Here is an 18,225-nt window from a genome sequence, read left to right as displayed (position 1 = left end):
AAAGACTGGGGTGAGAAGATGAAGACTGTCCAGACTAAAATGAATGCCGTGATCGAAGACTGCATCGTCAGCTTCCCCAAACAGGCTGAGAGTGATAGCTGTCGTTTGGTGCGTGACGAGTCAAACCTAACCAACCAGCAGCTAGCTGACGCCATCATAGAGAACTAAAGAAGAAGTATGACTGGGTGGGCTGGTCCGTGCGTGTATTCAAGTCCCCTTCAGGCCTGTTCGCCAACAAGAAGGATTACCACTGCCCCACGGGGAAGAGTCGCTTCCAGATCCCTTCATCGGACGAGAAGCTCAACGTCTGGGTGTCCTACAGCTCCTCCCCCGAGCCTGTGGACAAGAATCACATCCAGCAGCTGATCCAGAGTCAGAAGAAAGTCACCACGGTCAGTGTATCAGAGGTCCTGTTTGAGAAGTTGCCCGGCGCCTGCGTGGTCCACACGGTCAAAACCAGCAAAGACCTGGCCTGCTCCTGGAGCTTCTCAGGTGACCTGCACTACTGGGAGGAGCACAAAAACTTCTACGTCGCCGTCCACTCGGCCTGAAGCTTTAGATGGTGAAAAGACTCTGAAAAGTCATTCTGTGATTGTTGGTTACTTCATATTAACATGGATAATCATAGTCTATGCCTCTCTGCCTGCCTTAGCAGTGAAATACTACAGAGTATATGTGCCTTAATTGAATCTCTCTATTAGACTTTTTTTACTGACGAATTCCCTTTTTCAAAATGTGTAGCGCTGATGGTTTCTTGCATCATATCAAGTACAAATGTGCCTTAATTGGGATCTTCAATCCGTATGGAACAATACAAACCCTCTGACCCTTGATTTAGAGAAGGATTGGAAATGATTTAATGGGGAAAAAATAAATAAACCTCAGGGAGGATTCCTCTTCCAGGACTGACAGAAATGCAATAGCTTTCAGATTATTTTACTAAGAATAATGACCTTTTTGTTACAATACAGCTGTGTTTTGTTTATTTCTCAAAGCGGACGAATGAGCTAATCCCTTTTGTTTATCATATCCCAGTTTCTCTTTTCGTTAGAAAAAACGTGATATGTCAATGTTAATTTCAGGAGGTTGTTTTGTTTTGGGGGAAGTTCTTGACCTAGAATCCAGCTGTCATACAGAGATTATGTGTCGCCGGTAGTGATAAGGCTTGACCTCGCCTTCTTGAGGACAAACACAACAAGGCTGTGTGAGAAAAATGTCTCAACAATGTACAGAGACCGTGACAGAAAACTTATTATTGATTGCATTCCTACTCATCTGATTAAAAATAACAATGTTGCAAGAGACAAGGCCTCGAACAACATGAACTCATGAAACTTTATTTACACACCCTGCCAAGGACATGCAGAGGCATAGTGACGGCAATACTTTTTTTACATACAGATGCCTAGCAAAGCTATTCTTGGGTGGTTAGGGTTAGATTTCAACACTATGCTGGGAGAATATAATTATGTCACAGAGACACCAATGACTTGTTCTAATTGTTGCATATTATTTGTTTAACATTGTAAACCGCTGTAATCTGTGTGTTTCTCCTTTGTTGTGTGTTTTTTTCACCAATAAATGTTTTCGAACATTTTATTTGACCAACACATGCCCTGTATTTACTTTAGTATTGATGATGTTCTATTTTATACAATTCTTTTTCCATACAGTTTATTCCGAGTCTTATATTCAATTCCTGTTGGTACACCAAAGCAATGAATGTAATAAATCTTCCAAATACACTCATTTGTTTGTATATTTTTTGTGAATTACTTGTGGTTTGACTGACTGTCACACAATCTCTTGACTTTGAAAAGACAAGCATTTTTATTACTTGTCTTATTTTTGGATAATTGGTCATGTTTTTTTAGTGGTGTTAAAAGTAAAATAAGACAAGTTGCCATACTTGTGCAACATTTGCTAAAATGCAATATTATTTATGATTCTTTTTACAGTTACAACAGTTTAGGTTGATCAAATTGGTGGTTATTCTCATCCAAAAAAGCAAAATGTCTCAATTTTGCTAAAAGTTCAACATTAAATTATTAGTTGTCAAAAATAAATAAATGTCTTAGCTGTCATTGAGTGAGAGAATGAACACCCAACTGTTCTTTGCAGATATCGTAAAGCACTGTCAAAAAAAGAGGAAAAGGATATGATGGTTAGTTTGGAAACACCCTCAGTGCTCTATAATTATGTGGTTGTGGCTTTTCTATATTCAGCGCATAAAGACTCACGGCCCTGCAGTACATCACACAGGCGGGTCAAGTGCCTCAGCAGAAATGAACAAGTGCAAAGTAAAACAAGTGGCTCAAGGATTGTTGTCTACATGTATTTTTACTGATATTTATTGGATTTAAAAATGGATATAGGAGGAAATTCTGAGTTACCACGTACGGTAATGTAATTAGATGCTGTGGATCTAAATGATGACATTGTATAATACAGGATGTATACAACTAAAATTAAATGTGTACGACTTTTATTTCACTATGTGGACTTTTTGATCTAAGTAGACATGACTGATGAAATCACAAACATGTCCCTCTCAGTAGACTGTACCCCCCAACAAATCCAGAGATAAGTGTGAAATGTGGGTTTGCTATCCTGGCTCCAAAATGGTGGAATGAGCTCCCCATTGAAATCAGGACAGCAGAAAGCTTGCACATCTTCCGGCGCAGACTGAAAACTCATCTCTTTCGACTCCACTTCGAGCGATACAATTACTAACAAAGAATTACTAACAGAGCACTTATATACTAATAAAAGACTGGCTTATCTATAGCCAGTTGAGTAGCACTTGAAATGTTTGGCTCATTGAACCTGATGTACTTATATGATTCTGTTTTCTTCAAGGTTGTATCTTCCTGGTTGAATGCACTTATTGTAAGTCACTTTGAATAAAAGCGTCAGCTAAATGCAATGTAATGTAAAAATGTTACAAAACAGGGCAACACGTTGGTCATGGAGAAACAATAACAGGGGTTATCTTGTCTTTTCTTACTTGTGATTTATTGGATAGTTGCAGTTCTTTAGGCCTTGGATATTCAAATGATCTGAGAAGGAAAACATGTTCTTTGCTTGAAATGCTAAGCTCATAGAAATATACAACTTTGAGAAGGGGCTGTGACATGGTTTTGAATGTGTAATATATCTCTGCATTCACTCCTACACATGTTTGTGTCAAGGTTGTTAAAACAAATACATACAGATAGTCACAACCGAGTCTCAATGGACTCCAAAAAGATTAGAGAATCTTCTATTACAAAAAAAAGGAGAAAAGAGAAGGACTGTGCTACCCTGAAATTCCCTGAAAGGAATGTAATCCATGCAGAACAAATGAAGTGGAGTTAAGCTTACAGTATATGAACCCAAAGATGAGGTGGGATTTTTCTAGTGTCAGCTGGAAATGTGTCCAACATTTGGAGCTATAATCGTCTTTCGTGTCAGGAAAAATACTCCAATTACAAACCTAACGTTGTCTTTGTTGTCTGGATACCTGTTTGCCAATGGAAAAAGACTGAAAAGGAAGGAATTTAAAGACTTTCCCTCACTTAACGAAGCAAATCTCTCAGAAATGCTTTCCAAATTTCCACTGGCAAGTTACATTATTACTCAGTGAGCTGAGGCCCACACACTGCTTAATCAGGAACTTTGGGGTAAAAGCTTCCAGAAAGTGAGCCTAGAAATGTATCAGTATTCAAAAACACTGACAAACATTTGCAATATGGGTACACTTTACAATATTCTGTGTATATTTCAGATGCACATTTCTATTTAGGACATTTGGGAGAAGTGAACTAGAGATAATCCCCTAAAATTGATGTGATTAACTTTTAGCAGTTGCTTATTTGCACATCCAATAGATACAGAGCAATGCATTCATTTGAAGTCCCTCATGTTTTTGTCTCTGTCTTTTAGCTCATAGTTGGGTCTCCACCTTCTCCTGATGGAAATATCTTACTCCATGTGCTAGTCGTTTACTATGACTCTCTGATGTTTGGTGCTCGGCAGGTATAGCTGGTTTTAAGTTAGTGAGTTTTTCTTGCAGCAAAAGACAAACAAATACCCAACAATGACAACAGGAGAGTGGTGAGAGAGAATGAAGTGATAGTTTTGAGTTCACATGATTTCATACCTTGACCTCGGACTACAAACAAAACTGTGACTATAAATGTGACCTCTCTGTAGGAGTAAAATAATACAATATCACTAATAGAGTCATACATGTTCCAGTTTTTGGCATGGCCCCCTCAGCTCTGTTCTCCATCAGTATGGAAATGCTGTTACAGGCCGGTTCCCGTCTACGGCAGGTGGGCAAGAGGGGCTGATGACACTATATCCGAATAGGGGACGTGATGCTTTTCATTAGAATAACTCTTCATTGAATATGATTTGGCCACACAGCCTTGCATTGAGCCCGGCCCATCAGGTGATCTCAGGAACGCAGAAAAACATCACGCGGCAAAGGAAGGATTCGCCCGCCATGCAGGAATACATTGTGCTGACACCTCATTGTAACCAACTCTACTCACATATAGTCTCAATGGAAATAGCAGTCATTTTGGTTAAAAACAACAACACCATATTTGAATCAGGTGGTGCATGTAAGATGGAGTGAGGGAGGGGCTATAGTTTCCTGAAAGACATCATCTATTGACTTCTAAGGAAACCTGAATGCTTATAAGATTAGGAAACAGATATGTTTAGTTTCTATCATGAGGAAACAGACTTAGTGTGTTGATGCTGAACAAGGTAAAGGGGACTTCAGAGAAAACCAAATTAACTTAGTGACTAATATGCTCCCACACAGAGCTTGAAGGTTTGAAGCTTTGATCCTCTTTGAAGGCCTACTTTGCCTTTCAGCTGCTGTAAGCTACATGTTAACTTAAATTGTCTAGCAGTAGAAGGGTTGGGATTCATTATTTAACTTTAAAAGACATGATTGAACAATAAATGCAGTTACCATGTGTAATGTTTTAAAATGTGTGTCACAATGGATAATCTCTTTCAACTGCAAACCAAATCTACCTACGTATAAATGACCTGAACCTGAACATAATTGTTTTATTTGTTGTATTATCATGTAGTATCTAGTTTTTAGCTTAAGTGGATAATGCTACTTCTGACAGCCCAAAAACGTAAAGCTGATTTGATGGGAGGAGCAATATGCACTATGCTGGATGACACAGTGATTATACTTTTTTTGTTGTTGTGTAAACTGTCTAAACTTCAAGTGTCTCTTCACAAAGTGAAAAGGGCTCTTTCCTATTGGATCACATGAGTTTGCACTTTTCCGTAGCTGTTAGCGTTTTCTTGCTCTTTTCAGGGGTTTTTAGGCAATAACGTGTGTATGTTTGATGTGCTGCCCCCAAGTGGCCAGACATCAATAAATTCAGGTTTAATGTTATTGATTGGTGGCAATTCTTTAATTATGAACATATTATGACTTTGGCTTCTGTATCGACTATTAGAACCAGGAAGAGGTTGTGCAAAAAACCCACAAACCTCTTGCTATATAATCTTTGTCATCAAACACCATGTTTTCACTTGTGGCCCCCTTCCTCACCCTTGCTACTGTGATCCTCTCTCCTCACATACCAGCGTCTGGGCAAGAGCCAACAAGCTCATGTGGCACTGCTATCTGACGACGTGTCACAGAAAATACTCTTCTATGTAGCATTAAAGGGGTATCACACGTCTGATATTGTTTTCAAAATGTAACCTCAGGCGTTTTTCAGGTCCTACCTCTTTCCTTGTTTAACATTGTATGAACATGTACTCCAATGTCTGCTATGATATAGAATTACAAACCAGCACAAATTATGCAATGCATCAAGCAATCATCTCCACCTCTTTGGTATTTACAATAACTCTTGACTGGTTTCTCGCCTATTATGCAGCATACCATTATTATTATTATTATTATTATTATTTTATGAGAAGTATCGCTCAGACCAGGGCTTACGTTTACAGGAATACTATAAACACCTTTAAAAATAGAGCACATGAAACATTTGTATGTGCTGCCTATCATTTCTATCACGTGTTTATTCAAGACCATATCACGTAAAATATTCACATATAGGCATTTCGTTTTTGTACATTTCACACATGACAACTTAACATCGTGTTGGCAGATTTGTATATAAGAAATGTCATGTGAAAAGGGGTGGTAATAAGTGAGCTACATTGTAAAATGTTCCTGCTAATTTATGAGTGATATCAGCCTCCAATCCTTGATATTGGCACAAGGTACACCTTTAAACACATTACGTAGACATATTACACCTCATCATTCAGGATTTATAATACATGAAAAAACATAGACATTCCTGTGGCTCTGCCTTAAGCCACTCTCTGTGTTGTGCAACAGGAACTCAACATGAATAAACAGGTACTTTTGAGGCACCTGCTGCAATTTACATTAGAAACAGTATCGTGTTGGCGGCATGAAAATAGGGCAGGTGCATCCGTCACGCTCACATGTTTGTGTGTCTACAGCTTCCAAGAATAAAGCTATTGTTCTGAGACTTAGTCTGCATGAAAAAGTGGCTTACATTGTCTTGTGTGTCAGTAGGTAAAAGACAAGTTAAATATTCTGGTTTTGTATACACTTTCCATGCTTCCAGGAATCCCACAATGTCCTCTCAGCTCCGTGTTGCCATTTAAACAAATAAACAACGTTTTAAAGAGTTATATTTGAGCAAACTTGGATTAGATTACATTACAGCTCCATTACAAAGTCAGGGATTGTATTATTTTAAAAGATAGCTTGTCTGACTGAACAAAAGCAAAATATCCAATGAAGTCACTTAGACGGTGATTAAAGAGCTCTTTCAGCTTGATACTGTATCTCTCAATACATTTAGAATAACTTGGTGAAAATCAGTCTTGGACCAGATTGTGTGGAAATACAAGCAAGTGTAATAGAAATACTTAAGAAATAAAAAAGCAATAATAAATAATATGCAAAGCGTCTGGTCCACTTCCTGTGGTGCATTTATTGAATTAGCATTGAATTAGAATTCCAATATGATAATATTTGTATTTGATTACTGTTCATGCTTTCTCTCCTCCAACATTCCCCCCATTTTACCCAAGCTTTCCCGCTCAGTTTAAACTCTGGAATTAGGGAAACATTATCTGAAAAATGTTGTTTGTTGTTGATTTTTGCCTATCACAAATGCTGCATTGGTATTTATTATTGCTTTATCTAATGCCTTTTTATGGGATTCAGGCCTATATTTTTAACATAATTTACATAAAGTCAGATGGGATGTGTTAGTTCAATGGCACTGTAATCCCTGCTCCCTTTTCATAACAATTAAACAGTGAATCAAACACCCAACAGGCAAAGTTCAGGTAAGTGACTTTAAGAGAATTACCACCACCTACTGGCAAACCGTGTAGTCACAGGTTGGGCTGAGACCATGGCTGAGACGCTTCGCTTGGTAATAATTGTGCTTTATTTGTCAACAAACTGTAAGGATATATTAATACTGTAAATATATATACAAATATATTTGTGTTGATAATTCTGGCTGTGTAAATGCATATTGCATAGATTTTGGTTTGATTTTATTTGGGAAGTTTGGAAATAATTATGCTGTGTTTGATGACTTAAGAAAAGCCTTAAAAAACAATTTGTGATGAAAACAGGTTGAAATTACAGATTTGTATAACCATTTATTAGAAAAAAAACTTTAAATTACTTTAATTGCAGACAAATGTAATGTATTGTAGTGAAGTAGAAGTAAAGTGTAGATACAAAAGATTAAGATATATTCCAAAACTTGACTTTAAAGACATAGTTCAGTTCATATATTCCCATACAGTACATATATTCTCCAGGTTGGATTTGACTCTGAGCAGACTGTCTTTATTCATAATAATCTAAACTGGAGCAAGACATGTTTTTTGCTTTGATCGCCTGATTGGTATATTAATGACACCATCAGCATATGGATTGGTTCCTCATAAGCCTTGCTTTCAATATAAGAGGAAAATTAAGTTTGAATTATGGCATTAAACAGTGGGAAATAAAGTGCAGTGTGTCCTGTATCATTTTAACATTTTCCTATTAGAGATAAGATACACTTTATTAATCCCAAATTGTAAAGAAATAGTAAAAAATAAAACAATTATGCAATACAAACATCTCTAAATAGCAGATAAAACCAAACTAAAAGAGTGAAAATATATACGTTGACTGTGAAGAAAAAATATGTAAACCATCTGACAAATAGAAAAGTATTAAAGGGCTAAATTACAGCTCACACAATAAAAAGTGGGATATGATTTACAATTAGTTTGCAATAATGGCATATTAATTCAATATAAATAAAGAGTAGGTGGCACTAGCTCAAAAGGTTCCTTTAAGAGTAATATAATTATCTTTTCAAATTATACTTCCTTAACCTCACACTTTAGTTATCTTTCCTATTTGTAATAAAAGACCACAACTTTGAACTCATTCAATATCTCAGAGGGGTTTAATATAAAGCACACAATAACACCACAAACAGAACAAGTGTTTTTATTGTGACATTCAACAGTTTCGATTACATTACTTTTTTTAAAATGACTAAATAGTGCAATAGAGCAAAGAAAAACCCTTTCAGTATTTCACACACGCACAAACCTCCCTTTTACCTCCAAACAAGCTAAACGTAAGGTACCTTATTAAATAGAAATTGTAATCAACAGCTTTAAAACATTTGCACGAAAGAAAGAGACACCAATATAAAGCGTATTATCTGAAATACAAAAAAATAAGTGCAAACGTTTTTTAAACAAAACGTGTAGGAAACGACCCAGAAGAATGGCAGCGAAAGGGACAGCTGAGTTTGAGTAAATCATTAGAGCACATTCCGTCCACTGTTTGATTATAAAACCTGGGACTGACAGCAGAGAGCAGGATTTTTTTAGCTAGACCTTGAGGTTACCAGGGACTTCGTCCAGCAGGGGCTTGTAGTATTCAGGTTCCTCATTCTTGTAAAAAAAGAAAAATAATATCATTAAGACATACTCAAATCTTGACCTGTTTCTAACCCTTAAGGCCACATTTAAACAACTTATAAAGAAAAGGAGTCTTTCTATTGAATATAAATATTTACAGTTCTGACAGTAAGATGTTATTTTGGAGACCATACCATCTTTTCGTCCTTCCCCCTTCTCTTCAGAGCCTTGATCCCCAGGACGGCGGAGCTGATGGTGAGGCAGAGCTCCAGGGCTGAGAGGACAACCATCAGAACGTGCATGCTCCTCAGCAGCATCTGGTGGGACACAAGAAGCAGTGCTTTCTTTAAAGATTCAAATCACATCTGCTTGTTATATTCAATTATAAGTCAAAGCAATCTGATTGGTTCTTAGCCGTGATATACTGAGCGTATACCACGGGTAGAATTGTAAGTTACTTTTCACAACAAGTCAGTATCCCTCCGCGTCTGAGAAAAATAGTATACCGTTGGGCTGGAACAAGAAAGCAGCGGAGAAGTAACGGGGCAGAAGCTGGGCAGAAGCCCTCCTTTTTGACGCAGCGGTCCAGACATAGACATCAAACGGCAAAACATATTCAGTGTGCAGTTCCTTTGGCATTAGGGCAGGGATATCTAGATACTTTTGAAGGTTTAACATAATGAATTGTGCTACTTTTAAAGCAAGCAACGATGTTTTCAAATCTGTAATCAAAGAGGTCCGCAAAAACGCTATCGACCAATCAGATTGCTTGATTTGACTTGTCAGTTTTATAAATATATTTAAATTTCTTCCGTTACGAAACAAACTTACAAAGCATAAAATGGAAACATTTAAGATTAACTTCGACCTCCGGGGGGGTCTTACTATGGAGGAGTGGATTGAGCAGTTCCTATCTCCACAAAAAAAGCACCTAAACTACGACATGCAGAGCTCCGTGAAGAGCAGGTAGACCAACTGGAAAAGTAGCACCATTCAAAAGCTTTCTGATGCGGGTCTTGAAACAAAGCAGAGAAATTATGACCGTTAGTGGCCACAGGTGCGAAAGCTCTCTCCAGAGCCACTGGAAGCCCAATCTCGGGGACCGGAGAAAGTGGAGCAATATTCTCGCCACGCCAAGCAACAGCCTCGAACAACCTCAACCTATACAAGTGACCACGTAAGCCATGCTACTGATGCTGGACAGTATTTCAGTGGCTGCACAATAAACAGCAACATACACATTAATGTAAATAAACAGCCAAATAATGGATCAACGCTCTCTGTCTAATATGTTCGCTTGCTGTTAGTGTTGTTGCATAGCAACCACCTTGCACTATGTTTTGTGCAGAAGGCAACGGAGGGACTATTTTATTTTGAACATCATTATTTACTAATAAAAAATATTTAAATTAGAGTGTGTATTTTTCTTTCATATTGCCACACTTGGTAACCGTCGGGCCGAACCACGCCCCTTAGCTGTGATATAATGAGCATATACCACGGCCTGTCGTGAGCTATTGCTTAAGTATAATAACATTTGTAGACTGTGTTCTAACTTGCACAATTTCCTTCAAATGTTGCTTTTTGTGGGACTTCTTATTGGTTTTAATGATGTTGAAAATCCCCTATTGATCTAGTACAGATATAAAACATTAACTCTCCGCCCATTAACATACAGACAACGCATTACCACCAGTCATCAGGACATCTGGTTATTTACTCAGGGCACAAAATACCAGAAAACCACAATAATATCCATATAACTCAAATAACGGTGATCACAATTTTCAAAAGAAGAATTTTCGTTTCAGAAGCTAAAACCAGCTCATGTTGGACATTATCATTTGATATATTACTAAACAAATATATTGATTAATTATCAAACTTATGGATGAGTTCTTTTTTGTCACAGGACTAATTCATTCATCAAATAATTGTCATCGCTGATTTTTCTTCATTAGTTTATTCTTAGTGAAGCCTGTTGTAAATAGTTGTAAATGGTGATCATTCATGGTAACTTTTAAGACAACATCCGGATAAGGACATTTTCCACACTCACCAACATCAAGTCCTTGGTTTCCAAGCATTTCTGCTCCATTCTCTTTTCCCCAGAAGAGGCAGTGGGTGAGTGATCATAGTAATATCGATTGTTATCATCGTCACACAACCAATACAGCCCCCTGAATGTCATTCTGAGGCTGTAGAGTATGATGGCTGCAATGGCAAAACCAACTCCTGCAAGATTCAGAATCACATTGACGATGACCTTGAATGAAAGACACAAAAACACAGCATGACAAAAATGCTCATCAAGTTCAAAAGCCTCCAACTTTCTCCCACTTAACAGCTTGGTGGCACAGCTCCTTCATTATGCCCTCCCCAAGACAATGTAGGTGTAAATGCTCAAAATGGTGCGCAGACATACTCACCAGACATGGACTGGGGTACTTCTCAGACAAAATGGAGACGATGCCAAACAACATGAACTAGAGACAGAAACAAGAATGTTTTACCTACATTCTTCCATTTAAACACTTAAATTCAGCCAAGTCATTTCCAGTGTCTTTAATTGGTTCAACAGCCTTTTTAGCACCAAGAGGGAGGGCATACCCATGTGGCGTTTACATTGGCCTGGGTTTGAGTGCAGCCTGCTAGTACATAGGAGATACATGATCTGCTTTTTATCATTTGAGAACAAAAGAAGAACTAGAGAATTAAGAAAAACACACTTGGGGTTTGGCAGAAGTCTGTAGTATATTCAAAACACAGCACAGTACAGAAGTGATTGGTTTTAGCTGAGCCATTCATTTTTGCTTGGAGGGATATCTGATTCTGAATCGGAAAAAAAAGCCCTTAGGTTAATCTCTTTAGGACTAAGTAGACAACCCAAGAAACGTACTGTTGGGCTTTGGTTATGATACAAATAACAATAGAAAAAAACATGTAAGCATTGGTTTGCTTACCAAAGATCCCAACCAAAAGCAAAACCCGCTGATATCCCCAATGGGAGTAAAAGCAAAGATCACACCAATGCCGATGTTGAGCAGCCCAACCATAATCTGCAGAGTCTGTGGAGAAGAAAACCTAGCATGAACCACAAACATCTGTACAGTACAACAGCAAATAACAGGTCACTGTGTGGTGCAGAACTGTTATACAGTATAATGTTATATGTTATGTATTTATTGCAAGACAAAAGACAAATAACTCACCCCCAGTACTGTCTGAGAGGTGTTCTGGAGCCTCCTCAGGTGCTGGGACACAGAGCAGCAAATTGGGCTGCAGCACAGGTTTTTGAGGATTTGGTACAGAGGAGGACAAACACTTTGGGGGTCAGAGGTCAAAGTGATTACAGTGCTGCCCTCAGTCTTGGAGATTGTGAGAGCCATCCTGCCTGCTCCTGTAGACTGAAAGAAACAAGAGAGACCTTTTAATTTGCTGTATTACGGTTTTTTCTCAGCCACAGTTTGGTGAAATAGCCATTTTGGCTGTAAACCCAGGAGTGTTTTTCTGATACTATCTATCAGGTTTCTAAAAACCCTTGCATTTGTAAATGGGGCTGCTAACCTGTATTATGAACAGAGCAGTTACCACTAAACGGCGTAAATAATGAACTTTTATAGTAATATATATAATAAAGGGAAAACAAGTTCCTTTTGAGAAATGTTTTGAATCGAATTCCTTCAAAAATGTAACAATGAGTTTGAGGAAGTGATTGCGTTTGAGGAAGTGATAAGTGATAATAAGCCTATGTTTTTACTTAGAGAGAACTATAGGTTACTTACGTAACCCCAGTTCTCAGAGTAACATGAAGTGAGATGTCTCACTATGGGATGCGCCTCAACGCGCATGCAAACAGAAGCATCAATCTCATTACGCCAATCCTGATTGGCTGGTGATCTTGACGTCTACGTCAGGGAATACACCCACCCTATAAGTAGCTTGCGCTACGACGCAGCGTCATTCAAAATAAGCACCTCTTCTCGCTTTGCCTTAGCAAGAAGGGCCGTCTGGTGAGACATCTCACATGTTACTCTGAGAACTGGGGTTACGTAAGTAACGTATAGTTCTCATTCATAACACTCCGTTCAATGTCTCATTATGGGATATTGAAACTCCCGTATTGCTAGGCATGCTTATCTCGAAAATATCCAAAACAACCAGAACTTAACAGGTAGAACCCTGTCTCAACACGGGGCCAAGCACTGCGCGGGCCACACATGGAGCAGAGACATCTAGCCTGTAAAAGCGGATAAAAGTGAGCGGTGAGGACCAGCTCGCTGCTGCACAAATGTCTTGGATGGAAACACCCTTGAACAAAGCCCAGGATGTAGCCAGTCCACGAGTAGAATGAGCACGCAGGCCCATTGGTGCCTGCAAACCCTGACTCGTATAAGCACGAGCAATCGCTTCCACAATCCAGTGGGAGAGCCGTTGCCTGGTAACGGGCTTGCCCTTCTGAGGGTTAGCCCAGGATATAAAGAGTTGGTCATTGCAACGAAACTCTTTTGACCTGTCCATATAGGTGCGTAAAGCACGAACTGGACACAGCAAATTCGGCCGCTGTTCCTCAGAGGAACACAGCGGCGGAGGAAATGCCACAATGTCAATGGGGGTACATGAGCCAACCACCTTCGGTATAAAGACAGGGTTAGGCTTCAGCAACACTCTCGTTTGCCCCGGGGCAAACTGAGTGCATGAAGGATGTACAGAGAGCACATGAATGTCAATGACTCGCTTGGCAGATGTCAGAGCCAGTAACAGCACTGTATTCAGTGACAGGTGTTTCATGTCAGCTTCTTCCAGGGGTTTAAATGGAGGTCGAGTGAGCCCATCTAAAACCACTGCCAAGTCCCATAAGGGCACCAGTGACCTGGAAACAGGGAGGAGCCTGCGAGCCCCTTTCATAAAACGGCAGACCAAAGGATGTTGGCTAGCAGTCTTTCCCTCAAAGCCCACATGGCATGCAGCAATAGCAGCCAGGTACACTTTGATCGTAGAGAAAGCTCTGTGTTTATCAATTAGGTCCTGTAGAAATGATAAAATCACCCCGACAGGACATTGAAAAGAGATGTGTCCTTTTTGAAGGCACCACTCCTCAAACACCCTCCACTTACAGTCATAGAGAGACCTGGTGGAGGAAGCTCTCGCACTCTGAATAGTGTTTATCACCTTCTGAGGGAGCCCCACTGTATTGCAGGCCGGACACTGTAAGTCCATTTCCCTTATGGCGCGAACTTGAGGATGACGTTCTGGCATCACTCGAGGCGGCGGGAAGATGGGGGCATGGTGGCACCCTGAAAACACATGAGCATCTAACACTGGAACGTGTTCTGGAGCTGGGGAACAGGGAACTTCCAGCTCTCTCATCGAGGAGAGGAGAGGAGGCTGTCAGGCCGCCCGCTTCTTCTTCCTCGCCTGGTGGCTGAAAACCTGGGTCGGCTGTGCCTGAGCGGCAGATGCCGGAACCGGAGATTTTCTTGGCCAGCTCATCCTCGCCTCGTGCCTGGGCTGGGGACCCGGGACGGGCTGTGGTCTCTGTTGCTTCGGTATCTTGAACCGGGCAGGACGTGAGGCAGCTTGAGTGAAGGCCTGCCGCGGGACCGTTGAAGTAGGCGGCTGGACCCTTCGGGGGAGACAGAGCTGGAGAGCCTCATCTTCCTTCTTTTTTGATTCGCATCTCAGCTGCATCGAAGCTAGAGCGGAGCCAAATATGCCCTCGTGAACAATAGGCATGTCCAGAACATCCTCTTTTTCCCGGTCTGGAAGGTTCGTCAGGTTGAGCCACCTGGCTCTCTCCTGTACCACCATAATTCCCAGTGCTTTGCCCGTGGCTTTGACTGCACAGCGCTGCACACAGAGGCAAATGTCCGTGATCGCTGCAATCTCGTCCCACACGGCAGGCTCAGGTTTGCTCGACAAGTCTTCGCAGAGCTCCGCCTGGTAGGCGGTCAGTAGCGAGGAGACGTTGAATGCCCTGGCGGATAAAGCTGCGGCTTTATAGGCCCGTTCGGTCATCGCTGACTGAAAACGGTCTGCCTTTGCCGGTAGCGTGGGGTTCCTGCTCGGTGTCGAAGCCAGCCTCGGTTGGAGGTGGGCTGCCACCAGCGGTTCCATGGGCGGCATGCGGAGCAGGCCGAGCCTCTCCATAGCGTCACAGTCCAGGGAGGAGGCACCCTGGATTGGAGCCTTGTTGCTGAAAGGGCAGTCTCTCCACGAGACCGACACCTCGTCCAGCATCTCCGGAAAGACTGGAAGGAGCTGCCTCTTCGTCCTCGCTGCTTGGGGCAATTGCTTCCCCTCGTAGCGAGATCTGGAGGTCTCCTTGGCCACTTCAGGCCATGGGATGTCCAGCCTGGACGCAGCGCATTGAAACACGGCCTGCAAGTCCATACTTAGGCAGGGCGAAGCTGGTGTGCTTTCGCCCGGGAGAGCGGACATCGCTCCCGGCTTTGCAGCCTGAGCCGATGAAACGAAGATGTCATCCTCGTGCTCATCCGAGTCGGACAGGAGGAACTCAGAAGCATCCTCGGGGGGCTCCGGTTCAGCGGCTGCTACTGTTATTGAGCCCCAGCCTGACACAGCGCGGGGCTCAATCTCTGCGGCGGACGCCACCATGTCTTGATTGCCGGCCGGGGAATCAGCGGACATGAGGGGGTCCTGTCCCGACAAGCTAGCTTGGCGTGCTAACCGTCGGCGGAGGCTCTTAATGGTGAAGTGGGCACAATGCCCGCACGAGCCGGGGTTATCGATAGCTTCCTGGGCGTGTTCCAGCCCGAGGCAGGACGAGCAAACCTGGTGTGAGTCTGTGCCTGAGATCTTAAACCTGCAGCCGCATAGCCGAGCCCCCGAGTCCCTGACTCCTCTGGTGTGAAGGAGAGAAGGGTCCATCTTTGTTCGCCGGGATGTCGGCGTGGAGTGGACACGCTAGTAACAGGTACGTTACTGAGAAAAAAATCCAACCTTGTCGTTAATCCGAAAAGAAAAAGCAACGGTGTAGATTTTATTCTTGAAAGAATATTAACTGTTCTGTTAATACCTTTTGTTTTTATCTCCGTCTCCACTGGTGTGAGAGAGAAAAGAGAACGTCCTCGCTACCGTGGTGTCGGTGTGGAGGGAAGAAAAGCTAGCAACAGGTATGTTACTAGCTTGAAGAAAAAATCAAACCTTACCGTAATTTCGAAAGAAAGAAACGGCGAGGCAGATTACAATATTAACTGGTGTGTTAATATTGTTCAGTCTTCTTGCAAAGCAAAAAAAGTAACCGGCAAGCGCCCGTCGACCGAATGTTAGCTTTGGGTTCAGTCTGTGGACCGTTAAGCTAGCCCGGCTACTGATAATTCGAGATGTGCTCTGAAGCGAGAAGAGGTGTTTGAATGACGCTGCGTCGTAGCGCAAGCTACTTATAGGGTGGGTGGATTCCCTGACGTAGACGTCAAGATCACCAGCCAATCAGGATTGGCGTAATGAGATTGATGCTTCTGTTTGCATACGCGTTGAGGCGCATCCCATAGTGAGACATCGAACGGAGTGTTATGAATGAGAACTTATAAGGTTGAAGTGTCATTATTACGAGAATGCTTTTCATTATATTGAGAAACTATGTAAGTATGTTGAGAACCTGCGTTAGGCATTTTGAGATATTTTGTAATTATTTATAGATCCTTTTATTTTAGCATTATGTCTTTATTAAACAAAGAGTTAGCATTTAAATACATTAATCTCAAAAGCAGAGGAGATGGTTGCTGGATGTAGCAAGAAACTAATTTATTTAGTCCTATAGAGAATACAGAAAGATATACTAAGCCTTTATTTTCAGAAACGTATTCATTATCTTTTAAACACTAGGCTACGTCTTTATTTTTTTTAAGTGTGCCCTTTTAAAACCTTACAGAGAATGTTTTCCTTTACAAGTCTTACTTTTTTTCTTCCCTTGTTCCCGTTAGCCTTAAAAAGCCTTATGCGGAAATGGGCTTCGATAAAAGAACGGAGCAAAGCCTGCTACTTTATTTGTTTTTCAAACATAAATTTGTTTAATGTGATTTATTGTGCTTCGAGACACGGTTTGCCACACTGATGCGTTCAGTCCGTAAATGAAGACAAGAGTAATACATTTGTATTCATTTTAATAAGAAATCTCCCTCACTCCATCAGGTTGCGTCTTATTTGTTTTGTTCACTTCCGGATTAACATACGTATGTTTTCTCTGTTGATATGTTGCCGAAAAATTGACATTTTCCAGAGAGATTTAACCGTGAAATATTAATTATTTACACACTTGATGTGCACCCATTGTTGTAAATTTAAGGGTTTACTTATTCTGCAGTAGCCTACAGGCAGCCATATATAATAAAGATTGGTTAGAATTGAAATAAGTTTAATATCGATGTATAGCCTACTAAATCAAACATGACAGAGGCCCTTACCTGCTTTTATGGTAACAAATCTAGCGAGTTCTTTCTACCTGAAGAAATGTGTCTGGTTGTTGCGCAGTTATTATTTGGGAACGGGGAAGAGCGAGAGAGAGTTCCCAGAAGTACCGCCCTTCCTAGGAAGCAAATGTAACCCTTTACTGATCATCAATCTGCACACAAAGATACTGGGCGTGATTTTCATTGATATGCTACTTCTACGACTTAAAACAATGTTTTATTTGTTATTTGACCTGCTAATATACTGTATATTACATTGTTTATCTGACTATGTAATTATCTAAAATGTAGGACAACATTCTTTATTAAGTAGTAGTAAGTCATTATTTTGTGGCATAAACACAGTTTATACATGAAGAAATTGAAACAATCAAACAAACACCTAACTAAGCTTTTGCACATGATACTTTTACCTATAAATGAAGACAGTATTGCAGTAGTTTGATGAAATAATATCAATAAGCAGCACAAGCTTCAGCTCAATGAGAAAGCAATATAATTGTATTTATTTTTGTCATAATTATGGTCACAAGATGCAATCAGCTTGTTTTATGATTTCCAGTTATTCGGCTACATAAGAATGTGTACAGTGAAGGGAAAGAATGAAAGTCATCAGTGAATCATCACATATAAGCACACTCAAGCTCATGTGGGGTGCATTGCATTATCACCAATAGTTTAAATTGATAACAGTTTGAATGAGGTCAATGCCGGGGAAGTCCATGGCAATGATACCAAAGCATGGTCTGCGCTGATTTGGGTAAAACTGTCTCAGGTATTGATTGAGCCATGGGTTTACCTTTTCAGCGACTCGCTTTGGAGTCAGAAA

General features: G+C 40.7%; 1 protein-coding gene across 1 annotated transcript; it reads right to left on the bottom strand.

Annotated features, from left to right (window-relative positions):
- Window positions 1-8,526: 8,526 nt before the first annotated feature.
- On the bottom strand, window positions 8,527-17,530 carry LOC307013712 (transmembrane protein 176B-like). The gene is made up of 7 exons (XM_079641267.1): window positions 17,391-17,530; window positions 12,177-12,371; window positions 11,928-12,032; window positions 11,394-11,450; window positions 11,024-11,230; window positions 9,159-9,281; window positions 8,527-8,997 (listed from the first exon to the last, which is right to left on the bottom strand). The coding sequence occupies exons 2-7, from the start codon at window positions 12,351-12,353 to the stop codon at window positions 8,935-8,937; spliced, it is 732 nt and encodes a 243-aa protein (XP_079497393.1). The 5' UTR covers window positions 12,354-12,371; window positions 17,391-17,530; the 3' UTR covers window positions 8,527-8,934.
- Between the last annotated feature and the right edge of the window lie 695 nt (window positions 17,531-18,225).

Source organism: Notothenia rossii, assembly GCF_949606895.1.
Source record: "Notothenia rossii genome assembly, chromosome: 7".
NCBI lineage: Eukaryota > Metazoa > Chordata > Actinopteri > Perciformes > Nototheniidae > Notothenia > Notothenia rossii.
The sequence above is the reverse complement of the archived record's forward strand: the minus strand, read 5'-3'. Positions and strand labels throughout refer to the sequence as shown.

Bases quoted from the DNA above. Each gene is read 5' to 3' on its own strand.
- LOC307013712 (XM_079641267.1), bottom strand. From the start codon at position 12,353: ATGGCTCTCACAATCTCCAAGACTGAGGGCAGCACTGTAATCACTTTG. The intron at 12,033-12,176 runs GTGAGTTATTTG...TCTTCTCCACAG, and splicing joins CCTCTCAGACAGTACTGGGG to ACTCTGCAGATTATGGTTGG. The intron at 8,998-9,158 runs GTATGGTCTCCA...TTTTTTTACAAG, and splicing joins GGGGGAAGGACGAAAAGATG to AATGAGGAACCTGAATACTA.